General features: G+C 51.1%; 1 protein-coding gene and 1 non-coding gene across 2 annotated transcripts; one reads left to right on the forward strand and one right to left on the reverse strand.

Annotated features, from left to right (window-relative positions):
- Positions 1–4,140: 4,140 nt before the first annotated feature.
- Positions 4,141–7,324, reverse strand: LOC102987715 (uncharacterized). Its single transcript, XR_008615701.1, has 2 exons — positions 7,184–7,324; positions 4,141–4,242 (listed from the first exon to the last, which is right to left on the reverse strand). It is a non-coding gene; the product is annotated as an uncharacterized protein (transcript).
- Positions 7,325–9,355: 2,031 nt separating this feature from the next.
- NT5DC2 (5'-nucleotidase domain containing 2) lies at positions 9,356–27,304 on the forward strand. Its single transcript, XM_024123964.1, has 14 exons — positions 9,356–9,693; positions 22,494–22,678; positions 22,861–22,935; positions 23,204–23,259; positions 23,401–23,494; positions 23,696–23,824; positions 23,937–23,997; positions 24,082–24,184; positions 24,311–24,412; positions 24,620–24,701; positions 26,414–26,500; positions 26,596–26,736; positions 26,821–26,885; positions 26,966–27,304. Exons 1-14 carry the CDS (start codon positions 9,462–9,464, stop codon positions 27,225–27,227), a joined length of 1,674 nt encoding a protein of 557 aa, XP_023979732.1. The 5' UTR covers positions 9,356–9,461; the 3' UTR covers positions 27,228–27,304.
- Positions 27,305–27,310: the final 6 nt, after the last annotated feature.

Genomic DNA, 27,310 nt, shown 5'->3' on the forward strand with positions numbered 1-27,310 from the left:
TTTTTTTTTTTTAAGATAAGTAACTCAGTGTGAAAGATCCAAACTTCTAAAAGAGATTAATTTGATTGAGTTATAACTTCAGAGATGTAGGCAAGATTTCCAAAAGAGGACTACTAGATGAACAAAGATAGCCCTCCCTTATTATTTACTCTGTGCTTAGGTATTGGGTTGGCCAAAAAGTTCCTTGAGTTTTTTTTTTTTTTTTTTTTTTTTTTTTTGTGGTATGCGGGCCTCACACTGTTGTGGCCTCTCCCGTTGCGGAGCACAGGCTCCGGACACGCAGGCTCAACGGCCATGGCTCACGGGCCTAGCCGCTCTGCGGCATGCGGGATCCTCCCAGACCGGGGCACGAACCCGGTTCCCCTGCATCGGCAGGCGGACGCGCAACCACTGCGCCACCAGGGAAGCCCTCCTTGAGTTTTTAAGTAAAAATAAAAGACATTTTTCATTTTCACCAAGAACTTTATTGAACAACATATTCACATTCTGCCATTTTTCAGGTAACTTCATAATTCCATCTTCCCCAAACTTTTTATCTTTTTGAGCAAAAAACTGTTCCAGGTGCCTTTTACAGTCTTCCAGAGAATTGACATTTTATCTCTGAAGAGAATTTTGTAAAGACCGAAATAAATGGAAATGCGCAGGTGCAATATCTGGTGAATACGACGGATGAATTAGAATTTCCCAGCCAAGCTGTAACAGTTTTTTGCCTGGTCATTGAAACGTGCGGTCTTGCGTTATCCTGATGGAAGATTATGCGTTTTCTGTTGACTAATTCTGGATGCTTTTCGTCGAGTGCTGCTTTCATCTGGTCTAACTGGGAGCAGTACTTGTTGGAATTAATCGTTTTGTTTTCTGGAAGAAGCTCATAATAGAGGACTCCCTCCCAATCCCACCATATATACAACATCACCTTCTTTGGATGAAGACCGGCCTTTGGTTGGTTGGTGGTGGTTCATTTAGCTTGCCCCACGAGCTCTTCTGTTCCACATTATTGTACAGTGTACACTTTTCATCGCCTGTCACAATTTGTTTTAAAAATAGAACGTTCTCGTTACGTTTAAGTAGAGAATTGCATGCGGAAATACAGTCAAGAAGTCTTTTTTCACTTAAATTATGGAACCCAAACATCAAAGCAATTAACATAACCAAGCGGTGATTTTCAACTCTTGATTGGGATATTTTTGAGTATGTCGGCTCTCTCACGCATGGTATAACGTTGATTGTTCTCAGTGTCTCGATTTGATCACTGTCAACTTCAGTAGGTCTACCTGACCGTGGAGCATTGTCCAGCGGGAAATCTCCAGCACAAAACTTCACTAACCGCTTTTGACATGTTCAATCAGTCACAGCACCTTCTCCATACACTGCACAAATCTTTTTATGTGTTTCAGTTGCGTTTTTACCTTTCTTGAAATAATAAAGCACAGGGACTTCCCTGGTGGCGCAGTGGTTGGGAATCCACCTGCCAATGCAGGGGACACGGGTTCTATCCCTGCTCCAGGAAGATCCCACATGCCTCGGGGCAACTAAGCCCGTGCACCACAACTACTGAGCCTGCACTCTAGAGCCCATATGCCTCGGGGCACCTAAGCCCGTGCACCACAACTACTGAGCCTGCACTCTAGAGCCCATGAGCCACAACTACTGAAGCCCACGCGCCTAGAGCCTGTGCTCTGCAACAAGAGAAGTCACTGCAAGGAGAAGCCCTCACATCGCAACGAAGAGTAGCCCCCACTGTCCACAGCTAGAGAAAGCCCACGCGCAGCAACAAAGACCCAACGCAGCCAAAAATAAATACAATTTATATAAAAAAGAAATAATAAAGCATAATACGCGGGAAATGTTGCTTCCGTCTTCAATATTAAAATGGCTGCACAGGGCTTCCCCGGTGGCGCAGTGGTTGAGAGTCCGCCTGCCGATGCAGGGGACGCGGGTTCGTGCCCCGGTCCGGGAAGATCCCACATGCCGCGGAGCGGCTGGGCCCGTGAGCCATGGCCGCTGAGCCTGCGCGTCCGGAGCCTGTGCTCCGCAACGGGAGAGGCCACAACAGTGAGAGGCCCGTGTACCGCAAAAAAAAAAAGGCTGCACAAAAATTCACCAATTTTGATTTTTTTTTTTTTAATGCACGCTGATATGAGACCTGTCACAATACAGTCTAACAAAATTGTTTCGAATCAAGTTAAAAGACAACTAAGCACTACTAGAGCCATCTTACGAGAAAAACCGAATGAACTTTTTGGTCAACCCAATACTTTTCCTATCCATACAGATGATAAAATGAAGCTCCAAAGCCCACGTTCTTCGTCTAACACCCCAGTGGAGGTAGACTTCCAGCAATAAATGCTAATTAGATTTTTGTCATTCTAAAGTATTGTTTTTGAAATGCAAGTTATTAAATTGTTTGCCATGTAGTTCACAGTAGGGGGCACTGCAGTTCTGTAAGCAGCGTATGAGAGCGTTGCTCTTTAAATTATTGAAGTTCCCTTAAATAATGCTAGTGTCTGATAAGTGGGATAGAGTCATATTCCTTAGTAGAACTGTTAAAAAATTGAGGCAACGTTAAAAAGCTTGCACCTTGCCTAACAAAAATTAGTTCTGTAGCATCCAAATTAATATGCTTTGAAAGTATCTTCAATTTAATACAATTGCTTTGCTAGTCTACTTGCCTTGAAGTCAGACATTGTTGTGTCGTCTTCAAAGCTTCATTGTCTTAAAAAAATTGGCACTCCAATACATATATTTTAGAAAGATGAAGAAAACTCTAGGGAAGTTTAGCACAAATTTCAGACTAGAGATTCTCCCTGGGATGGAGGCAGTGGGATAGCCCAGGGAAGGAAACCACAGCAGACACAGAAGTTAGCTGATGGTTTTATTAGCATTAACAACTATTCTTTGTAAAAGGTATGTATGTTACATATGCTCTTTACATATGTACAAAATATTAAACTTCTAAAACTGGGGTTGGGGAACAAATGGGAGTTAAGGCCACAATTTAAGTTCATTATGCAGCAGTCTAGTCACTAAAAGTAACTATGAGGTTTAGGGTCACGAGGAATGCTTGAGGTAACAAAAGCGCACATGAGAACTACCTTCCTCTCCCTGGTGCTGTTGGTCATCACTGGTCTTCATACTCAAGCCACCTCTGAGCAGTGACTCATTAGTGCTTTAATGAGATCTGAGTAGTCAGTGGCTCCTTATTTATACTGGATTGGTTCTAACATAAATGGACTGACTTAAATTAGAAAAAAAAAAAATCCCTTAGAACAGTTTATTTGTGGCAGATACCATTAACTTGAGGATACCCTGTGGCCTTAAGCATCTGCTTCTTTATTCATAAGCAATAGTTAGAAACTATTTTGAAACTTAGTCTTAATATGTATATATTTTCTTGTTTGAAAAGATGTTGGATATGGTTATCCAAACATGGAAAGATGCCTTTGCTTTTTCTACCAACTGATCCAAACTTATTCTGGGTCAGATTGGAAAATCTCTCCCTATAGACTGAGCCTCTGATTTAGCTCAAGTCTATGGTTGCTTTATGCTGTGAAGATTCACTTTCTTTGGGAAGGAGCAGTGTCTTTATCTTTAGCAGCTGGATGAAAGCAACATCTTCATCTCAGAGGGGAGTGAAATGTGTTGCTCCCCAGTCCTCATGGAGGTCCAGCCGTTGTATGTTAGTGGAGCCAAGCAAGGAAAGGGGTTGTCTGTGTTCACAAGAGCACTTAACATGAGTAACGTATGGTCACATTCTAACAAAATGTTTACAAATTGGTAGCTAGCAGAAATGTAGTCTGCATAATCATCCTTGTTTAAATGATCCTACAGTAGATAACTAACTTTTATTCATAGTAAGTCTGAATCCTGCAAAAAACTAAGTAAGGTTATCCCTTGTTGCCTAAAACAAAGGACTTCACAAACAATTCAGGCTACACTGAAAAGCATCCTGATTGATCCTTGAATTGTTTAAGAAATATTTCATGGACTAGATTCAATGGGTAGGTGTGTTTTAGTAGGAAATAATTTTCCCACAAGTGCTGTCCATCAGTGAAAACTATAAAAATTCTTTGTAAAGGCAGTTCTATGTAAGAACAAGAGACCCGAAAATTACATTTTTAAAGGAGTTGAAACCAGTAGTAAAGTTTCATATTCACTTTATTGACTGCTGAAGTTCAGTCTCTGATGCATCTTCCAGCCTTCTCTGATACTGCCTTTCTGAGGCTTTTCTACGGTAGACATCGTCTGTATCAAACAAAGATTTTATTTAGATTTTCAAGAGACTAAGGAATGAGATACATATCTGAGTAATTTAACCGATAGTCTAGATCTGTCATCTGAATCTCAACATTAAGGCTTAACTCAATGACAGAATAAACTTAAAACAAGATTTGATTTAAATGAGGACTATGTTAAAGGAGCTCTCAATATCAATAGCAGCGTCAGAGTCAGTGCCTTCTTCAAAGATAGTGTCATGTCCCAGCACAGCCCTTACTTAGCAACTTCACTTCTCTCTTGAAATCATCCTTCTTAACTGGCCCCGCAGAGGCACTTCTGGCCTATAGCTCTCTGCTGCTCCCTCTGCCACACCCAGGAACTGAGGGCTGGGAGATGAGGGCAGTCTCCTTGTTCTCAGCTGCTGCTTTTCCAGACTACTGATTCTCCACCTTCTTCCTCTGGGGCCTATGCCATTTGCCACCATCTTCTCTGCACTGGCACCTGCTGTCCATCACTCCCCTTCAATCTCTGAAAATGCTGGCATCTAGCTCAGGTTCCTTGACCCTGTCCTGTGCCATCTTCCCAGGCAACACCACCCCCAACAGATGAAGCACCAGCCCCCTTCATCTTCCTTCCTTCTCAACTTCTGCCATCTGCTTGCAGTGTTCCTCTGAAGCAATAAGGTCATTCTGCTCTGACCACAACCTCTACTACCTTTCTAGCAGCCTTTCTGTCCTTGGACCTCCACCAACTTCCTCAGGCCCTTGTTCTCTCTTTCTGCCCAGATCAGCTGAAATTCCCTCTCATCTATATCAACTTCTTGATACACCTTCAAAACCCAAACTACAGATTAATCCAACTTACTTCTTTCTCCATGCCTCACTCTGCTTGCTTTGCACTGTGGGCCCAACTGTTGCATCTAACTGGGTCCACTGTGATGCCTGGCAGTCCTGTTTCTTCAGCCATGGCCCTGACCCTACTTTACCCACCCCGAAATGGCCATGAACTCTTTCTTCGCAGAGAAAAGTCATCAGTAAAGAACTCTTCCAGCTGACTTCCAAGGGCTACTCCTTGCCCTGCTCTGGTCCCATCCTCTCCAACCTTCTCAAGGGCCAAGGTATCTCCAGCCTCTCTCCACCCTCTTTCCTGATCAGTATTTGCATATTTCAAGTCTCTCCTGGTAGGGGAGAGGGGGCTTACCTCCCATTCACTTAGTTGAACTTCCTGAACCTCCTGTCTTCTGTTATAACAAGCCCTTCTTGTTTCCCTTCTTGCCTCTCTGGTTACTCTCAGTCACCCTTAAAATGTTGGGGTTTAAACTCTGACTTTCATCACAATCAGCTTGTGAATGACCCACAGACCTAGACCTGAGGCCCAGATCTGCCTTCTGAGCTTCAGTTCTATATAACCATCTCCCCCCTCAGCAGGTCCAAAATGGAGCCCAGGACTGTCCTGCCTGTGTTCCCCCTGCCCCACCTGCCCTACCAGAAGCCTCCACTCCTCATTTCCTGAGTCCACTCAATCACCAAGCCCTTGTCAGTACTATCTCTGGGGTGTCTCTGAACTCCGCCCACTTCTTGGCATCTCACCCTAGTCCAGGCCACCATCTCAAACCTGGACAACCACACAGCCTAAGTGTTCCTGTCAATCCGCCCTCCACAAGAAAGCACTCTCCACATACGTTCATCAGCTGCTGCTTAAAACTCTTCAGTCCTTTGGGATACATTGTTGGTTCTCCAGTCCCTTTGTGGCCCTGCCCAGGCACCTTTCTAACCACGTCATCCCTCACTCTGCTCACCTGCTTCAGTCCCTCAAACACAGCAGCATACTTTCACACCAAGGCCCCAAGGTTTGCTCTTACCACTGGCAGAAGACACTTTCAAGTCCATAAACGTTTCCCTCATCTGGCTGACACCTACTCAATCTTCGGATCCTACCTGACTTGGTAACTCCTCCAGGAAGCCTTCCCTGCACCACCTAGTCCAATTCAGGTGCCCCACCCAGGACTCCCATGCTCCCCCAACTTTCCCCCCACAGCAGTGATCACACTTCATAGTAACTGTATGATCTGTCTCTCCCATTAGTGCTCTTCTGATGTGGGGGCCCTCCACCTTATATCCTCTCATCAGTGCTCATTAAATATGAAGGAATGGGTGAACACAGAAGGCTTAAATATCTTTAGAAAGCACTTTTTTAAAAAAAAATGAGGGTTGGTGATTCACAAGTGATTGTGTTTCTGGAGCGGGAGAAAGCAGAAAGGGCCTAGGGGTTAGGGAAGTCTTCCTGGAAGAGGAACTAGCCTGTCCAGACTAGTGCTCAGCAAAGCAATGCCAGACACACTTTTCGTAGTGCTGGGCATTGGTACCAATGACTCTGGCCAGTAAAGCCAGTAGTACTTAGCTAAGCCGGGCCAACCAGTTCCCTCTAGGGTTTGGACTGACCAGTTAGGAACTTCCATGAATCCTCAGCATCCCACCCGCTTCTAGGTGCTGTGAGAAGTCTATTCCTTAGGCCCGAACAGTGTCACCGGCATGGCCGAAGGGCAGGCTTGAAAGGAGGGCGTCCTGAGTGAAGTCACGTGCCCTCCTCTCAAAGTGCAGGGAGCGTCTCAAGATTGGATACCAATGTGCCTTTGTCGCCCCGCTCACAGGAGAGCCTAGGCGGATCTCCACCGCCCAGCGAAGGGAACCGCACTCGCCCTTCTGACCAGGGTAAAAGCAGCTCAGCGCTGAGCGGAATGAGAGGTCTACAAGCTGACAATAGCCCCCAGGAAAACGGCTCCCTCGCCGCCTCCCGCCTGCCTGAAATGAAACAAGCTGCTGCACCCCCACTTACAGAAGGTCTCCTGGCCCACGCGCACTTTAATCATGATCCACTCCATCGTTCCTCCCAGGACAAAAAAGAAGGGCAGGAACCTGTAGACGCCGAGTCGCTGCTTCCCGGGCACCCGCTGCAGAACCCGTCTCACCTGGGCCCTGGAAAACATGCCGGACCGCTGTCGTGGAGAAGGGTACGGCGGAACGAAGAGCGACGGGAGCTGTCCCAGCCCCTGGACTGGAGCTCCCGGATGAAGCCGAAGCCGTCCTGCCCGTCCTTGCTGAGTCCGGCGGCCAGGTGGCTGTGCGATCCCGGTCCTGGGACACCTCCAAGGAGGTGGGAGCGGAACGGGTAAGGAGCAGTGCTGAGCTCGGGACCCAGAATGTGGAGCGGCTCCACCAATCTGAGTGCGGTGGGCTGCGTGGGTCCGCCAATCAGAATGCGGCGGAGTGCGCGTGCTCTGTGAGGCCTAGACCTGCTGGCGCAGACACCTCTGCTCTAGAGGCAGGGCGGGCCAAGGGGCGGGGCCTCCCACGTGGCGTCGGTCCGGCCCCGCCTCCCGGCCTCCCCTGTGCAAGCTGGTATTCGGAGTTGGCTGCCGCGCCCCCTACTCTGCCACCGCCATCTTTTTAAAGTCCTAGTAGAAGTGATGACCCTCTATGATGGACTACTAAACGGGTAGTGCACCACACTCTAAAATGCAATTACACAACGCCTTTCATTTATTTCGAGATCGAGACTGATGCCTAGGCTTCTAAAAATAACAGGATTTGACGTGCATTGTTGAAAGCTAACTATCATTATCACAAGAAAAGTCTAAATAAGCATCTGAGACAAACAACCATAAAATTAAGAAAAGCTATCCTGTATGGGGCACTTTCCGTTATTCCCGGACTATTAGACAATCTAAGAAAGTCAAATGAAAACTTAGAACCAATAAGAGAGTTTGGTAATGTGGACACAAAATATACAAAAAGAGAGCAGAGAGATCAAGCAGCACCTCTGAAAAGGGTAGTAGGGTCCGCCGCTGAGCTGCCAGGCCCAAGCTGCTGCCTGGATAACCTGCCTTCTCCCGGAGCCAACCCCACCCAACCACGCACACACAACTGGCTTGGTGCTCACTCTGGCTTCCCTTGGTGGCTCTGAGGGCCGGACACCACAGAGCACCCATCTCCCGCCCAGACGAGGCTTACATATGGCCAAGCCCCCAGCGCACACTTAGCTCACTGGGGCCCTGGGAGTGGGGAGGGCAGCCGCCCACCCATGGGACCACCTATGGCCTCCATCCTGCCCCAGCACTTGGCCCAGGGGCTGGCACACTGTAGGTCCTCAGCCAAGGTGCAGTGAATATTGGAATGTACACTCTTAGACCCGGTGGAGGCGGACACCGCGGGGAGCATCCCACGGGAACAGTGTCTAGCTAGCCAGCTCTCCACCGACAAGGCCCACGGGTGCAGGGTCGGCCTGCTCAAGGCCCAGGTCACATGCGCATGTGGACTCAGAAAATGGATCTGTGTGGAATACACGCGGGTGGGGAGTGGTTCCCAGCAAGAAAGAGGAATTTCGTTGGAAATCCTGGTGATATTGCTAGAAGAGCTAGAGAGTCCTGCGTGGGGAAGCGAGGAACGGAGCGGTTCGGTGCGGCCATTTGCTGAGGTAGGAACCAGGAAAGCACAATGACCCCTGGCCCACCGCCTCGCTCCAAGTTAACAGAGGTCATCTGTGTAAGGCACAGAGAGGGAGCGACGTCTACTTCAGCGGACGTCGGCTTCAGCGGACGTCGGCTGCGCTGCGGGTCCCGAGGTCTCACCCAGCGTGGGGCTGGCAGCGGGGAGCGCGCGGGAAGGACTCTTTATCCGCCAGAGACGTGAGTGAAACGGACCGGTCTCTGGTCTGCGGGCAGAACGGTCAGGGGCGAGGGGCAGGGAACAGGACCCCGGCTGCAGGACTGGGGGAAGGGGCAGAGGATCTGAGGTCAGGACAGGAGGTAGGGGAAAGGGCGGGAGGACCCGGGAGCAGAGGGGGAGACAGAGGACCGGGGGGCCGGGGTGGACCCGCCGCGCTCTGGCCCTCTCCCCTCCGAGCCCTGGCCGTCCGGAGCCTCGCGGGGACGGCCTTTCTTAGGCCCTCCAGGCTTCCTAGGGGAGGAAAGAAGGAGCCGCCATCGCCGCCATAGATTCCGAAGAGGGGCGCAGAGTACTCCTGGGCCGACCCGGAGACTGGGGGAGGGGGTCGGGGAGCCCGCCCCGCCCCGTCCGGGACTTCCCGCCCCCCGGGCATAGGGACGCTCCCATTGGCGGTCGGGCTCCGCGCGCCGCGCCCATTGGCCGGCCGCCGTGAGGAGCACGCGGCCACGGTGGCGGGCGCGCAGTAGGAGGGCGGCGGACTGGCCGGAGGGCTGAGGGCAGCGCGGGCGGCGCGCAGCGGGCATGGCGGGTGTGGGGCTGCGGGCGGCTGCTCGACGCTGCCTGCCGCGCCGAGACCACGGCGGGCCGCGAGCCGCCTCGTCCTCGCCCTCCTGCCCTGGCTGCGGCCCCCCGGGTCCCGGCGCCCACTGCCCCGGCGCCCCGCGCTCTGCGCCCTCTTCGGCGCCCGCCGGCGGCGCCGAGCCCAGCGCACACCTGTGGGCTCGATACCAGGACATGCGGAGACTGGTGCACGGTAGGTGAGCCCGAGCGGGAGGAGCGCCGGGCGTGTAGCCCTCTCGGCGGCACACGCGAGCCTGGGCGACGGACCGACTTCCAGGGCACCGCTCCCGAGTCGTCTCGGGCGCCGCTCCTCTGGGGGAGCGCCGTGGTGGGGCTCGCCAGGGCCCCAGAGCCGTAAGACCGGGCAGCCCTTCGGGAGGGACTCCGGCGGAGGGTCCTGGGGGCTTCTGGGGACGCCCGGAGGCGGGCGGGTGCGCGGTTTGTTCTTCCGCTCAGTGTTTAGGAGTTCGGGGTTCCTGTAGCGGCCGCCGGAAGGCGGGCCCCACCGTCTTTCCTCAGGGTCCCGCCTGTTGGGAGGCCGAAGCGGAAACGCCCCCAACCCCTTGTTCTCTTCGGGGCCCTTAGTTGGGGCGGGAGTACTGGGGACAAAGCCAGCCAGCCGGCGGCGCTGGCCGGAGCGGGTTCCTAGAGACTCCCGACTCAAAAGATGCCGACTAGACTCTTCGGACGCCTCTGGATTCCGCCCTGGAGTCTCGCGCTCTCAGCCCAGGAGGGGAAGGCGTTGTTTGGAGAAACGACACCAAGTCGCTCAAGTCCCCTGGAATCCAGAAGGGTTGCTGCTTCCTTGGCCAGGGCACGTACTCCTCCTCTATCCTCTCTCCCTCTGCAAAACGGGCAGATGAGGCCCCAGGGCACCCTGGTGAGGCCAGAGGGCTGGATATTTGTTCTGGTCTCTGGGGCCCTGCCTCTTTAGCAGACAGATGTGGTTGGGTTTTGGCTCTATCACTGACCAGCTGGGTGGCGCTCAGCAAGCCTCTTCCTCTCGGACCCTCAGTGTCTTACATCGGAAAACACAGTCCTGGGGCCTCTGTCGCAGGTTTGTGGTGCTGACTCGGAAAGAGGCCAGGAAGGGACGGAGCAACTTCAGGAGGAGCCCCTCCGGGAGTGACATAGCTTTTGTCATCTGATAAGACAAAGTGGTCCTGTCTGGAAGATTCCAACTGCCTGAACGAGGGCTTCCACTCCAGCTGTGTAGAGACCTGGGAGTAGTGTGGGTGGACAGGACTCAAATTTTGAGGAGCTGAAGGCAGAATAAGCCCTGAGGAATGGTGGTTTTGAAGCCCTTGGGCCTCTATCAGGACCATCCCTGCCTCCCCCCACCACCCAGTGGACAGGGCATACATGGGGTGCCGTTTAAGGAGATGTCTTTGCTCTGGGCCTCCAGAAGACCCTCTGTAGAGCAGCCTGAGAAGCCTGCATTGTAGGTGTGAGGGAGAGAAATAGGGAAGCCTAGTGGTCTTTATCACTCAGGGCCCACTTGGATCTTCAGATCTTCACAGAGACACCCCCCCTCCCCAAGCTCCTCTTGATGTGATAAGGGCAAGGTCATTTCCAAGATGCCATAGTGAGTGCTGGGATGGACCAGCCTAGCACCCCTGGGTCCTAACTGTCCCCTTCTGGCTGGGTTTTCTTGGGGGAGATTCTGGACATTGAGACATGCTGATGCCTGTGGGCAAAACTTTGCTGGGGAGCCAGGCCCCACGCCAGCCCCTCCCCCCCAAGCCTCAGTGTGGTGACACTGGAAGGCTAGGCAGAGGGGCAAAGTGATTGAGGCAGGTAGGGTGACCTGAATTCAAATCTCAACTCCATGGCCTATTGCTAGATGGTTTGGAGCAAGTGACTTTACCTCCCTGCACTCCATTTTCTTCCTCTGGATGATGGAGGAATAAGTGTGATCACCTCATGGGATTGGAGTGAGCTCTAAGGCACCAGCAGTAGCTGGGAGGATGGCCCCCACAAGTGAGTCTCATGGCTGCCATTGAGAGGAGTTGGCCTGGAAGGTGGGAGCTGGACAGTGAGACCAGTGAATTTGGGAGGCTGGTGCAGGTGGGGGGCATATCTCCTCACCTGGCCCCATGCACCACCACAGCCCTATGGAAGAAACTGGGGCCTTCTGGTCCCCAGAGCTATGGTTTTCTCAGTCTGGAAGCTGGGTCAGGAGGCCAGGCCTGTGGGCTGCTTCCCCATCCTGCTTTGTTCCTGGGAGGGTTGTCCATCCCTGGGAGTATCCTCAAGGGCAGAGGCAAAAGCCTGGATTTGGCCAGAACTCAGTGCCAGGAAGGGACTGCACAGCCAAGCAGACCCCTGCCCTCCTGGGGAACTACTGGGCTTTGTGCTGAGAGTCACAGATGGCACCCAGGAACTCAGGACTATGGGAAGGGACATCTCAGAAGCAGCTTCTTAGAGAGCTGATGTCAGCTGTGTCTCATGTGCACCCAGGTGAGGAGTGTTCCATCTGCACCCACGAATCTGAAGCAGCTGCTCTTCCAGGCCTAAGGGCCACCAGAGGGACCAGCCACACCTGTTCCCCCACCCACACTCGGTACTTGTCTCCAAAGGAAAGGGGATAGGTATGGAGCCTGTGTTCCAAAGGGACCTCTGAGGCAAATGTCTGCTCCATGGCCAAGGGCTTCTGCTTCAAATTCACAACTTGTTGTGTCTGAGACAAAAATTAATTCCCTGGAGGCTTGGGCTGTTTGGGCCTCAGCCACAGGCTAGAGGTCTCAGGAACGGGGCCACCTGGAGCCCCTGCAAGGCAGTGTGCTGTGTGTGCACCTAGTCCTGCCTGCTCCCCTCTGATTCCCTGCAATCCGTTTCCTTGAGGGAAACTGGGGACAGGGAACTGTGGGCTCCAGAGGTGCATTGCCCATTTAATCCTACATTTGCCACGGGTCCAGGTGGGAATGCTGCCCAGAGCATGTTCTGTATGACCCTCTTTTTAATTTTGTAGGTTGGTACAATTTTTTTTCCCCCTTTAGAGACAAGGAAACTGAGACCCAAAAGGTAAGGTGTGGTAATTTTCCTGAGGTCACAGCCATGCAAGGGAGGGCTCGGTCTGCTCTCTCTGACCTCAGAGCCCGTGCCCTTTCCCCATCCACCTCCCACACTGCACAGATGGGGAAACCAAGGCAGATAAGCCTGGGAACCCTCAGTCCCTAGGGAGCAGCCAGGGGATTGGGGTGGCTATGACTGTATCCTCAGAGGAGAGCAGCCTGGGTAATGACCCAGAACCCACCACATGTCCCACCTGTCATAATTAGCAATGTTCCCTGCCTAGAGGTGATGCTGAAAACTCGGCCTCTGTGCACCAGTGCTGAATCAAGTCTCGGAGACAGAGTTTTAGGTGAAGTAGAAGAGAATAGCTTTACTGCTTTGCCAGGCAAAGGGGGACGCAGCAGGCTCCTGCCCCAAAACACTATCTCCCAACCCAGGAGGAGTTGGTAAGTTTTTCTAGCAATGGTTGAGGGGTGGGGTTCCTGATAAGATTAGGGTGTGAGCAGGGTCTGCACTCCTTTAATCTCATCTCAGGTGGTCTCCTAATCTTGATGAGCTTCTCTGGTTCCTCAGATCTTGCCTCAGGTGGTTTCTTGGCTGCTCCTCCCTTGTCTTTGCATCCTTTCCCTTTCCGACTAACAACTGTTCAAATCTGCCCTTTGGAACCCAGGGAAGGTCATGGAGGCTGGAGCCTGCTCCCTACAAACAAGAAATGAGGGACAGAAAGGCTTCTGTGCCCAGGACCACCACAGGGTCCTGCTTGGTTTCACTCCCCCCTTTTCTTTGGTACTCCTCAGTCTTGAGGAGAACAGATGTTGGACAAGATAAGGAATAATCGTTTTGGATAGAAATGTTAATCATAAACTTGGCAGAGGGGCTCGGTTTTAATCCCCTGCTTCAATTTTATCTTTCCCCAAATCTTTCAGGGAACAGGGTGATGGCCACTCAGGCTACTTCCTGCTGAAACGGGGCATAGATACTGAATTAGAAATATTAGAGGGCTTCCCTGGTGGTGCAGTGGTTAAGAATCTGCCTGCCAATGCAGGAGACACAGGTTCAAGCCCTGGCCCAGGAAGATCCCACATGCCATGGAGCAACTAAGCCCATGCACCACAACTACTGAGCCTGAGCTCTAGGGCCTGCAAGCCACAACTACTGAGCCTGCATGCCACAACTACTGAAGCCCATACGCCTAGAGCCTGTGCTCCACAACAAGAGAAGCCACCACAATGAGAAGCCTGTGCATTGCAATGAAGAGTAGCCCCCGCTCGCTGCAAGGAGAGAACACCCGCACACAGCAACAAAGACCCAACACAGCCAAAAATAAATAAATAAATTTATTAAAGAAAAAGAAAGAAAGAAATATTGGAAATACTTGAATTCCTAGTCCTGGATCCGAGGAGACCTGTATGATTAAGATCTCAATCCCTTAGTCTGCCATTTTGGTGCAACAGACCCAAGTTAAAGGTAAAACGAGTGACAACTGGAACTTTAGTAGACGGTGTAGATCTCACTTCCTTAGAAATTCAGGAAAATAAATCGGAAACCCAGTCTGGAACTGGGCTGTTGTAGCCAGTTGTTTCCAAACAATTCCCTGTAAGGGGGAAAACTCACCAAGTCAATCCTGAAGACCCGGAAATAGGAAGCTCACCACATATCCAGCAGTTAAGAATTATCAAGAGAATCAGCATATGAATCTATAGTTTTGGGAAAAGTAAAAGGTATGAGAAAGAATAAGAAAACAAAACTTCATTCTACTTGTTGGAACAAATACTTAAGGTTTCCCAAAGGGTGAGATGTCCACTTCTTAAGTCTTGTTTGCTGACTGTAGGCAGGTGTGTCTGGTCAGTCTCTGGTGATCATCTTACTCTAGTATGATGTACCCACGGTTTTACTCCATCCAATTTTAGAGAGGTATGAGTGGTAAGAACATCATAGGCTCCCTTCCATTTCTCTTCAAGCTGCTGCTCAGGTTCTTGTTCTTTCCACACTTTCAGCAAAACCCTGTCTCCTGCTTTGAAGGGATGAAAGGGAGCTTCCAGGCGAGGGGGAGACCTGTGAGACACAAACTCATGCACAGCGGTTAACAATTGACCAGTCTGTTGTACATACTGCTTAATTTATTTATTTGAAGTTTAGTTGATTTACAATGTGCTAATTTCTGTTATACAGCAAAGTGACTCAGTTATACACATATATACTATTTTTTTTTTTTTTTTTTTTTTTTTTTTTTTTTTTTTGTGGTATGCGGTACTTTTTTTTTTTTTTTTAAGCTGCATTGGGTCTTCGCTGCTGTGCACGGTCTTTTCTCTAGTTGCAGCGAGTGGGGGCTACTCTTTGTTGTGGCATGCAGGCTTCTCATTGTGGTGGCTTCTCTTGTTGCGGAGCATGGGCTCTAGGTGTGTGGGCTTCAGTAGTTGTGGCATGCGGACTTAGTAGTTGTGGCTCATGGGCTCTAGAGCGCAGGCTCAGTAGTTGTGGCGCACGGGCTTAGTTGCTCCGTGGCATGTGGGATATTTCCGGACCAGGGCTCGAACCCGTATCTTCTGCATTGGCAGGCAGATTCTTAACCACGGCGCCACCAGGGAAGCCCTACATTATTATTTTTATATTCTTTTCCATTATGGTTTATCCCAGGAGATGGGATATGGTTCCTTGTGCTCTACAGTAGGACCTTGTTGTTTATCCATTCTTTTTTTTTTTTTTTTGGATGTGGACTATTTCTTTTTTTAAGTGTTTTACAGTATTGCTTCTGTTTTATGTTTTGGTTTTTGGCCACGAGGCATGTGGGATCTTAGCTCCCTGACCAGGGATCAAACCCACACCCTCTGCATATAAAGGCAAAGTCTTAACCACTGGACTGCCAGGGAAGTCCCTGTTCATCCATTCTAAAGGTAACAGTTGCATCCAGTAACCCCAAACTCCTAGTCCATCCCTCTGCCTCCCCACCTCCCCCCTGGCAACCAAGTCTGTTCTCTATGTCTGCGAATGTTTCTGTTTTGTAGATAGGTTCATTTGTGCCCTATTTTAGATTCCACATAAAAGTGCTATATATGGTATTTGTCTTTCTGACTTAGTTCACTTAGTATGATAATCTCTAGTTGCATCCATGTTTGCTGCAAATGGCATTATTTCATTCTTTTTTATGGCTGAGTAGTATTCCATTGTATATGTGTACCACATCTTCTTTATCCATTCATCTGTTGAACATTTAGGTTTCCATGTCTTGGCTATTGTGAATAGTCCTGCTGTGAACACAGGGGTGCATGTATCTTTTTTTTTTTTTTTTTTTTTTTGGCGGTACGTGGGCCTCTCACCGCTGCAGCCTCTCCCGCTGCGAAGCACAGGCCCCAGACGTGCAGGCCCAGCGGCCATGGGGCACGAACCCACGTCCCCTGCATCGGCAGGCGGACTCTCAACCACTGCGCCACCAGGGAAGCCCTCATGTATCTTTTTGAGTTATAGTTTTATCTGGATATATGCCCAGGATCGGGATCCCTGGATCATATGGTAGTTCTATTTTTAGTTTTCTGAGGCACCTCCACACTGTTTTCCATAGTGGCTGTACCAACTTGCATTCCCACCAAGAGTGGAATTCCCTTTTCTCCACACCCTCTCCAGCGTTTGTTATTTGTAGACTTTTTAATGATGGGGATTCTGACCCGTGTGAAGTGGTACCTCATTGTAGTTTTGATTTGCATTTCTCTAATAATTAGTAATGTTGAGCATATTTTCATGTGCCTACTGGACATCTAAATGTTTTCTTTGGAGAAATGTCTATTATAGTCTTCTGCCTGTTTTTTGATTGGTGTTTTTCTTTTTTCTTTTTTTTGGTTTTTTTTTTTGTTGTTGTTGTTGTTGTTTGTTTTTTGGCCGCACTGTGCAGCTTGCAGGATCTTAGTTCCTCAACCAGAGATGAAACCTGCACCCTCAACAGTGACAGTGCAGAGTCCTAACCACTGGACCTCCAGGGAATTCCCTGGGTTGTTTGGTTTTTTGTTGTTGAGTTGTATGAGCTGTTTGTATATTTTGGGGATTAACTCTTGTCTGTCGCATCATTTGCAAATATTTTCTCCCATTCCGTAGGTTGTCTTTTCATTTTTTGAGTGGTTTCCTTTGCTGTGCAAAAGCTTGTAAGTTTCATTAGGTCCCATTTGTTTATTTTTGTTTTGGGAGACTGACCTAAGAAAACATTGGTATGATTTATGTCAGAGAATGTTTTGCCTGTGCTCTCTTCTAGGAGTTTTATGGTGTAATGTCTTACGTTTCAGTCTTTAAGCCATTTTTAGTTTATTTTTGTGTATGGTATGAGGGTGTGTTCTAACTTCATTGATTTACATGCAGCTGTCCAACTTTCCCAGCACCATGAACTGTTTTTCTTTCTTTACTCTTAGGAGCCAAGAATGGTCTCCTGTATATAATTTGGTAAGGGCTCAATCCTCGCCTGCTTCTAGGGGCCACCCACATATGGAGGAGAGCAATTGGCAAGCACTTGTTCTATTTTAGATGAGTTTCCTGGCATAGCTTAGCAAAAGTTCTTCAGGGTGTGATTCATCTTCTTAGCCTTTCTCATAGATTGGCATCTCCATGCTGAGTGAAGTTTCCATTTTATACCTAAAGCTTTATTTACTGTTTGTGTTATTTCTGCTATGAAAGCAGATCCATGGTCACTCTGAATAGTAGAGGGAAGGCCGTACCTAGGAATAATGTCCTTAAGAAGAGCTTTTGTTACTTCTGATACTTTTTCTATTCTGGCTGGGAAGGCCTCTACTCAACCTTGATCCGAGTGCAATCCTTGTAAATCTTTAGCCAAAATCTCCTTGAAGAGGGTGGGGGAATTTTTAAATCCTTGTGGCATTCCAAGTCTGATGTAGCTCAGAAAATTCAAGTTCGCAACAATACAGGAATATGTCCGAAATCACATACACAGTGGTCAACTAGTTTTACCATAGTTACTCCATTTTGACTTTCAAATGCACTCCCCTCCTCAGTGTCAAAGCAGATGTACAATGTGTGTCTGAAAGGTCACAAAACAGGCCTTTTTTTTAAAGTTAAATCATGTATAAGCCAGTGACTTCCCCACACCTCAATACATGCAGATTTTTTTCATCATTTTCCCTCTGATTGCAAATCTTTCAATAGAAAGCATTGATAATCAAAATAGCTGTCCCTCAATGCTGGGGTGATACAGCTGTTTGACCTGGTAGTAGATCATGTCCCTCCATGCTAGGCCTCCTTTATATTTGCCTAGTTAATCCACACTGGGGGAAAACTGATCAGGTATCGTGAACAAGCTCAGAGGTATGTTACTGAGGAAACATTTTATAGGACATACATTTTATCATTTATACCCAGTTGTCACACAAGCATTGTACATGTGCCTTAAGCAGTAGACCCAGCTCAGTGGTATGATATGAAATTTATGAGAGAACTGTATTTGTCAAAAGGTCCTTCGCATAAATCTTGAAGATGAAGCACTTCTGCAAAAGCATCAGAGTACAATAACTGTCTATAAATGACAGAAGGACTTAAAGGATGCAGTTAAACATCTGATTACAATGTAATTGATAAAGAAACTTGGTTACAATAACCAGAATTACAACTGATTACATTTGATTTAACATACCAAATCTTAATTAAATGTTTCTCTCTGAGATGCCTCAGGGGCCCTCTGAAGCATCTCAAAGTTCGCTGGAGGTCAAAGGAACTTTTAGAAACTGCCAAACAATGCTATTTACTTAACCAAAGTGAAAAGATTTTAAAGGTGAATACAGATCACTTAAAGGCAAAGGAACTCAAGCGGTTATCAAAAGCAGTATTTCAAGAAAACTTTAGAGGAAGAAACCAAATCCAGTCTTGTCCCAGCCCACTCCCAACAAAATTCATTTACCCAACTAAATTTCCTTTTCCTTTTCCGCAGACCTTCTACAACTTTCTGTAAACATTTTGCTCCTTTCTTTTCCATTCAAAATCAACCAGCTCTAGGGCAAAAATCACGTTTTTTTTTCCTTAGGAAAATGCAGTGCCATTCCTCATACCATCTTTTGTTCAAAACACACAACCTACTTTCCTTAAGCAACCGTGAATTGTCTTCAGCACTCTGTAGATTTATAAACATAAATACCAATAATTTCTAAAGACATGTGCTTTCTTTTTTAAAAATATTTATGTATGTATGGCTGCGTCGGGTCTTAGTTGTGGCATGCGTGCTCTTCATTGCGGCGTGCGGGGCTTCTCTCTAGTTGTGGCACGCGGGCTCCAGAGCGTGCGGGCTTAGTTGGTTGCCACACAGCATGTGGGATCTTAGTTCCTCGACCAGGGATCAAACCCGCATCTCCTGCATTGGAAGGTAGACTCTTAACCACTGGACCACCAGGGAAGTCCCAGACATGTGCTTTCTTATACAGAATCACAGGGTGGCACCAAATACCTTTAGTTCCTAAATACCTTTAGTCTCTCTGCAAAGGGAAGCCAGTATTCAGTAATTAATGTTTCAGTATCTTATTTTACTTGGAAATGGCCTACCTATTCAATAAACTTCCCATCATTCAACTTAATTTAGCACAACTCTACAATTTTAAGTTACCAAGCATCTGGAGAGATTATTCTTTTTTTGTGTGTGTGTGTGGTACGTGGGCCTCTCACCGCTGTGGCCTCTCCCGTTGCGGAGCACAGGCTCCGGACGCGCAGGCTCAGCGGCCATGGCTCACGGGCCCAGCCGCTCTGCAGCATGTGGGATCTTCCCGGACCGGGGCACGAACCCGTGTCCCCTGCCTCGGCAGGCAGGCGGACTCTCAACCACTGCGCCACCAGGGAAGCCCTGGAGAGATTATTCTTAAGTAGACATTCCTAAAATATTTATTCGTAAAGAGTTCACCCAAAAACTCTTAACCTCGTTTGCTTTACTTAACACTGATGATTCTAAAGACATGTCTATATTAATTAAACCAATAAGCTTAAGCTACCTTCAGTAACAGATATCAATTCAGTACTGAATATTTCCCAGATCGTGTAGTCCAAAATTTATATTGGCCAATTTTTTAGACATTTAGATTTAACTTGTAAGCTCTTACTTTTAAGTCAATTAAACAGAGCTCATTTACAAGTTAACTTCCACATAAAGACAGAACCAGAGATCTCAGTTTTTCCACTTGAGTTTAATAAGGCCTTCTTTCCCCTGCCCTTTTTCTTCAGTCTCAGGAACTAGAGATGGTCTAGATAACATGTGTTCCTGAGGACCTAGGCACAGGAGGAAAGAAATACCAATTCCTTTTCATGGGAGCATAGCTGAAGAGCTCCCAGTTTTGTAAAAATACCCTAGGGGGTGTACAGAGATTGAACAGAGCTCTGGTCACCTATAACAACGCTAGTCCAAAAGGGAAAATCCCAACCAACATTCCTCCACAGGCAAAGCCCCACACAATAGGGAAGGATACACTGATGTTGTCACACGTGAGCTCTGTTATTCATGAAAGATGTCTCAACCAGTCAGTGCAAGTACTGACACACACACATATAAACAACAAACATGGTCCCACAAACAAAAGATCAGACAAGGTGTAGCCCAAAGATTCCATTTCCACTCCCAGACAGGATTCAAAGTGGCTCGCAATGAGCAGGTAGAATTTTCCCACCCTGCGCAAGCCAGAGTGGCTCACCCCAAAACAATACACACAAAAGCACAAACGACAGATAACCTATGGCCACACAGAAAATCAGAGGAGGTGTAGTTTAAAAATTCTACTTCCACTCCCAGACAAAGGTTTCCAAACAGATTGGCTCAGTTCTTGAAAAAGAACAAACCCAGAGTTGGCTCTTGGAGAGCCCGGAGTGGCTAGCCCAGATGCAGTGGAGAGAATTCCCAGCCTTTCCATTCCTGTGACAAAACGATTCTAGCTGAAGAATAGAATAATAATTTAGGCTGCCACACACAGGCCACCTCTCCTTACTTTTAAGAATGTACCTTGGCCAAACAGAATTACAATAGAATCTCATTCTTTTTAGTCATAGGTTGATAGCTATAGGTTGACCAGTCTGCCAGAATTTTCCCCAGGGGACTATTAGATGGAATCAAAGAAGCAGCACTTCCCATGTTTGATTGAAAGAACACCCACGCTCAGACCAAGAACAAACCAAAATCCTAGCCAGCAACAGAAGCCTCAAACCAAAGAAACCAAAAACCCAAACAGAAACCAAAACCAAATGGGCTTCCAAGTCCCACTTAAGCCGTGACCTCTGCCCAAGCGGCACGCCTCTCAAATGGGATTTCCTGGAATGGAGAATCCCCCAAATGGGAACCAATGTTTCCCCAAACGGACAGGGTCAAAGTGGCCTCGGAGTACACGCTGGGGGACTTCCCCAAACGCTAGCCGAGGTGTCATGACATCCCAAATGCTACTTTTCTGCTTCCCCAAAATAATTCCTTGGAGTAGGAAGTCCAGGGTGGTCCAGGCAGGAGGAAGAGAGGAACGTCCTCAAAGCAGAGATGGCCTTCCTCTGTCTAGTCCCGCCTCAGAGTTCCAGCTGCCAGGATGGCCGATGGGGTATGACTGGGGCTCAGCCTTCCCAGGCAAGGGTCCCAGGTGATACGGCCTCTAAAGGAATTCTTCAGCCCTCCACTCTTGAATGAGGCTGGCATGGAGAAAATCTTGGAGCGTCCAATCAAGCCGGGGAACCGCGCCCCCCCCAGGACTGTCCGCGAGTCAGCCCCATGTTGGGTGCCAAATTTGATGCCAAAAACTCAGCCTCCCTAGACCAGTGCCGAATCGAATCTCGGAGACAGAGTTTTGGATGAAGTAGAAGAGAATAGCTTTATTGTGTTGGCAGGCAAAGGGGGACACAGCAGGCTCCTGCGCCAAAAAACTATCTCCCAACCGGGGAGGAATTGGTGAGGAGTTTTTATAGCAATCGTTCAAGGGTGGGGTTGCTGATAAGATTAGGCTGTGTGCAGGGTCTGCACTCCTTTAATCTTGTCTCAGGTGGTTTCCTAATCTTTTTTTTTTCTTTTTTAAATTTATTTTTATTTATTTATTTTTGGCTGCACTGGGTCTTCACTGCTGCTCGGGCTTTCTTTAGTTGCAGCGAGCAGGGGCTACTCTTCGCTGTGGTGCGCAGGCTTCTAATTGCAGTGGCTTCTCTTGTTGTGGAGCACAGGCTCTAGGCACGTGGGCTTCAGTAGTTGCAGCAGGCAGGCTCAGTAGTTGTGGTGCACGGGCTTAGTTGCTCCGTGGCACGTGGGATCTTCCCAGACCAGGGCTCAAACCTGTGTCCCCTGCATTGGCAGGCGGATTCTTAACCACTGTGCCACCAGGGAAGCCCTGGTCTCCTAATCTTGATGAGCTTCTCTGGTTCCTCAAACCTTGCCTCATGTTGTTTCTTGGCTGCTCCTCCCTTGTCTCCCCATCCTTTCCCTTCCCTACTAGCAGCTATTCAGTTCTGCCCTTTGGAACCGAGGGAAGGGCATGGAGGCTAGAGTCTGTTCCCTATAAACAAGAAACGGGGGACAGAAAGGCTTCTGTACCCAGGAGGCCCACAGGGTCCTGCTCGGTTCCAGAGGCAGTGAATGTCATTACGTGGACTGGTGGGCAGCTGAAATCCGATTAGAGGGCCCTCACTGTGAGACCTGTGGCAGGTGCACAGAGCTGGGGCCCTGAGCAGCAGCGGAGCTACCCAGTACCCCTCACCTTGATCATGTTCCTAAGTCCCAACCCCAGCTTCAGGCAAGGTGGAAAGTGTCAGAGCATAGCCAAGTGTCCGATGGGGCTTATGAGAGCCTGGAGGAGGCATGGCTCGGAGCAACTGGTAGGCTGCAGGCGGTGGTATAATCCAGGCCCCATAGGGTCCTTACCCCACCCATGTGACCCTGGGCGAGTGACTTTTCTCTGAGCCTCAGTTTGACCTTCTGCTGCATTGAGCTAAGAGTACCATTTTAGGGTGTTTCCTGATCATCCTCATTATACTTACACCTCCTTCCTCTAGACCTCCTGCCTCCTGAGGTCTGCAGTCTCCTGAACCCAGCGGCCATCTATGCCAACAATGAGATCAGCCTGCGCGATGTCGAGGTCTACGGCTTTGACTATGACTACACCCTGGCCCAGTATGCGGACACACTGCACCCAGAGATCTTCAGTGCCGCCCGTGACATCCTGATTGAGCACTACAAGGTGAGGCCAGACAGGTAGGGGTCCCAGGCCCTGGAGGCCAGTGGGGCCCAGCTTGTCCTAACCCCAGGCCGGATCATGGGGCGCTCCTGGATGGGTGGCTGAATTGATCCCCTGAGGCAGCTGCCCAGCCAGCAGGTCTGTCAGTACCGCTGGCTCAGGCCTGACCTGATTTCCCCTGACAGTACCCGGAGGGGATTCGAAAGTATGACTACAACCCCAGCTTTGCCATCCGTGGCCTCCACTATGATATTCAGAAGGTGAGTGGCTAGACCATTGACTCCCTGGCCCCTCCTGACTGGATGTATATCAGAACTACTTCTTTAGCCGCCCGTCTCCTATGCGGGCGGGGGCGGTGCTTATCTTTCTACTCCCTTGGCCTCAAATCTATAGCTTCCTCTTGGTGTGCACATGATACCCTTGGTACCATCCAACTGGGGCTTCAGCATGGGGGCTAGCAAAGGCTGGCTCAGAGCTAATGGCAAACAAACTCCTTCATTGCCCATCTTACTCCCTTGGTGCCCTCAGAGTCTTCTGATGAAGATTGACGCCTTCCATTATGTGCAACTGGGGACAGCCTACAGGTCAGTGCTGACCTTGCCCTGACCCCACCCCAGCCTGCTGTTCCAGGTCCACACTGTCCTGCGTCACCCCACTGTCCCCCACCCTACACCGTGGCCTGGGCTCGGGACCACTTCGGACTGGTGATCTCTGCATCCACCCAGGGGCCTTCAGCCTGTGCCAGACGAAGAGGTGATCGACCTGTATGGGGGCACCCAGCACATCCCACTGTACCAGATGAGTGGCTTCTATGGCAAGGTACTCGCTCCATCTGCCACTGCCCAGGGCAGCCAGCTCCATGGCCTCACGGTGGGTGCTGGCTCCCTGGGAGGCAGTGCCTACATCCTGGTGGGCCAGCCCTGACGCACAGGCTGTGCCCCTCCACCAGTGTCCCAAGACAGATTTGGAGCTCTTGGGTCTCCGGAGCTGGGGGTTGCTGAGTCAGTGGTCCTTCCTCAGGGTCCTTCCATCAAGCAGTTCATGGACATCTTCTCGCTGCCAGAGATGGCACTGCTCTCCTGCGTGGTGGACCACTTCCTGGGCCATGGTCTGGAGTTTGACCAAGCACACCTCTATAAGGATGTGACGGTGAGGGCGCTAGGCCTGCCTCCCAGTGTGGCAGGGAAGGTGAAGTCCAGCCACAGCAGGGCAGGTCCTCCTGGGCTCCACTGTGGCCTCACTGTCCCTCCACTGCCCCCAGGACGCCATTCGAGATGTGCACGTGAAGGGCCTTATGTACCAGTGGATCGAGCGGGACATGGGTAAGGGGGGATGGTTGCCCTGCTGTGGCCTGCCTGGGCAGGGTGCAGGGCTGGCCCTCACAAGCTCCCATCTCCCCCCATTAGAGAAGTACATCCTGCGAGGGGATGAGACATTCGCCGTCCTGAGCCGCCTGGTGGAGCATGGGAAACAGCTGTTCCTCATCACCAACAGTCCTTTCAGCTTCGTGTGAGCACCCGTGCCCCCCAGCCCGTGGGAGAAGGGAGCAGGGCAGGGGCCTGAGTTGGGGTGGGCAGGCCTGGAGCCTCCCTCAGACACCTGCCACCTGTCCCACTCTGTCCCACCCTTGCCCAGGGACAAGGGGATGCGGCATATGGTGGGTGCCGACTGGCGCCAACTCTTCGACGTGGTCATCGTCCAGGCAGACAAGCCCAGCTTCTTCACCGACCGGCGCAAGTATGGGCCTGGCAGGGGCGATGGGCCCAGGGAGCAGGGACTGGCCTCTGCTTGCCGCCCTGTGTGCCTGGGGTGGGGGCACCCCCTTGCTGATGGGCAGGTGAGCAGGTGGGCCTTTGCAGAGTGGGAGGTGTCCAGCCTGTGGTCCTGCCACAGACTGGAAATCAGGCTCTTTAACCCCACCCTAGGCCTTTCAACCCACCCTAGGCCTTTCAGAAAACTTGATGAGAAGGGCTCACTGCATTGGGACCGTATCACCCGCCTGGAAAAGGGCAAGATCTATCGGCAGGTGAGAGCCATCTAGGTGGGAGTTGCACCTGGTAGGGACCCCAGGGCCCAGCCACGGCCCCAGGCTGTGGCGGGGCTGCCGCATGGCCTCTTGGGCCCTGACCAGCCACCACACCTCTGTTGTGGCTCTGTCCCCTCACAGGAAGTGGCTCCCAGGGCCTGGCCCAATTGCTTGGCCTCTCTGTGCTGTGCTTTCCTCGTCTGTAAAAGAGGTATAATACTCGAGTGGTGATGTAAAGCTCTTAGATTGTTCGGGCATTCGCCAAGTGCCCAATAAATGGCCCTGGTTTTGCTTGCGGCTGAGCACTCTGCTGCAGCCAGATGAGCCTAGTTGGGGCCCCTGAGCTGGGCTGGTGGGGGCAGCGCACAGGCCTCTGAGGAGACCCCTTTCCTGGCTGGCTAGGAAGATGAGAAGGGGCCTTGTGCTTGGTGGGCAAGTGTCAGGTGGCTGTGAGCAGGAGGTGATTAAGGCATTTGGCTCTGGATGGAATGTGGAAATCCTGGCTGAGCTGGGCTTCTTGGAGATGGAGGTTCCAGAAGCTGGGGGCAGGGAGGAAGCCAGCAGTCGGGCCAGTGACAGCCACAGGGAGCAGCCCCGGGCCGCCCGGTGCCGAGGTCCCAGCCCTTCACCCCTGCCGACTGCTCAGCCTTCCACCCTGCTGGCCCCCAACTGTCGGTGGCCCCCTTGGGCACCAGCTTTACCCCTCGGCTCTGAGGCTGACGCTCCCTGTTGTCTTGGCATCCAGGCTGAGCCTGAGGAGGGTCACGCATCTTTGTGGGGAACACTGATTTTTCTTCTCTGGCAGGTTTTAGACTTCTATGTGCCTGATGTTCTGAAATTTCATTGTTTGTGCGTGGTTCTCGTCGTCTTTGCTCTCCCCTGCTCGTCTCCTGTTGCTGGAACCTCAGGCTCCCTCCTGCCTGGCTTGGCACGTCCTCAGCGCTCCACCTGCTCATACTTCCCTCTTGCTTTGGGTGCCCTGCTCCTCTCTGCCCGAGCTTATTTCAACCATTAAGTCCTTCACAGCTACCTGTTTCCCCCATGGCTGTCACCTCCCCAGGCCTCTCACACCCGCAGACTGCTTCTAGTAGCTCCTTTTTGCTGGGTGTATATTATTCTCACTTCTGGGCTGTGGGTGCCTGCCCTGCGGAGGCTGCTGTACTTCCTGCTCTGTGTCCCCACCCCCCTGCCCCAACCCCTGCCCCGGTTTCTGCTCCCCTGCCAGCTTCCTCTGCTGTGCTTAAGCCTGGCTGTTTTCATCTTCTCTCCAGCTTTGGCGCAGGAGGGGCAGGCGGCCTCACAGTGAGGACTGCCATTGGCCTGCTGGGTCCCTCTGGGCTCAGGCTGAGGTGGCCTGCTTGCTTCAGGGCCATGGGGTCACTGCTGCAGTTTGTTTCCCACAAAGAAAGAGTGGACTCAATCCCTAGCTTGGGTGGGTGGGTGGGTGGGGGGAGGGCATGGGGAGGGGAGGCCCAGGGCACCAGGCCAGGCCTATAGGAGACCTTCCTGCCCCAGGCAGACCCCCTTCCGGAGCCTGGAGTGTCGGGACAGCGAGGCCATGGGAAAGGGCAGCATCCGGCTAGAGGGGCCTTGCTGCCTCTGGGGATTAGGGATTTGGGAAGACTAGTGGAGAATAGCCCTGGGGGAACCCCCTTGGCACACTAGGCTTAGCCCGGTCCCCCGCACCGCCCCGGCCCCCAATCTCTTCCCAGGGAAACCTGTTTGACTTCCTGCGTCTGACGGAATGGCGAGGCCCCCGTGTGCTCTACTTCGGAGACCACCTCTACAGTGACCTGGCGGTGAGGGCGGGAGGCGGGGATGGGTCGCAGTGGGGAGGGGAGGGGGACCTCCTGGCCAGTGCTGAGCCCTGCCCGCCCTGCACCCTGCCCTCCAGGATCTCATGCTGCGTCACGGCTGGCGCACAGGTGCCATTATCCCCGAGCTGGAGCGAGAGATCCGCATCATCAACACGGAGCAGTATATGCACTCGCTGACGTGGCAGCAGGCGCTCACGGGGCTGCTGGAGCGTATGCAGGTGCGGGGGCAGCTGGACGTCTGCGGGGAGGTGGGGGGCCGCTGCCTGGACGCACACACCCAGAGCACCCCTTGTCTCCCCCAGACCTACCAGGATGCCGAGTCTCGGCAGGTGCTGGCCGCCTGGATGAAGGAGCGGCAGGAGCTGAGGTGAGTGGTGGGGCCTGGGCAGGAGCCCCAGCCCAGCCCCCTCAGGAGCCCCCCGTGAGTGCCCACATCTCCCTCCCCAGGTGCATCACCAAGGCCCTGTTCAATGCGCAGTTTGGGAGCATCTTTCGCACCTTCCACAACCCCACCTACTTCTCGCGGCGCCTGGTGCGCTTCTCCGACCTCTACATGGCCTCCCTCAGCTGTCTGCTCAACTACCGCGTGGACTTCACCTTCTACCCACGCCGCACGCCCCTGCAGCACGAGGCACCGCTCTGGATGGACCAGCTCTGCACTGGATGCATGAAGACACCCTTCCTTGGAGATATGGCCCACATCCGCTGAGGGTACCTTTATTGTCTGGACCAGGCCCAGCCCCTGCTGTCCCACCCACTCTGGGCAATAAAAGCCACCCCCTCCTGCTCATG

This window comes from Physeter macrocephalus, chromosome 18, assembly GCF_002837175.3.
Source record: "Physeter macrocephalus isolate SW-GA chromosome 18, ASM283717v5, whole genome shotgun sequence".
In the NCBI taxonomy this organism is placed as follows: domain Eukaryota; kingdom Metazoa; phylum Chordata; class Mammalia; order Artiodactyla; family Physeteridae; genus Physeter; species Physeter macrocephalus.

Excerpts from the sequence above, each read along its gene's own strand:
- NT5DC2 (XM_024123964.1), top strand. The coding sequence starts at position 9,462 with ATGGCGGGTGTGGGGCTGCGGGCGGCTGCTCGACGCTGCCTGCCGCGC. Across the intron at positions 23,260-23,400 it reads CAACTGGGGACAGCCTACAG|GGGCCTTCAGCCTGTGCCAG; the intron begins GTCAGTGCTGAC and ends GCATCCACCCAG. Across the intron at positions 24,413-24,619 it reads TTCTTCACCGACCGGCGCAA|GCCTTTCAGAAAACTTGATG; the intron begins GTATGGGCCTGG and ends AACCCACCCTAG.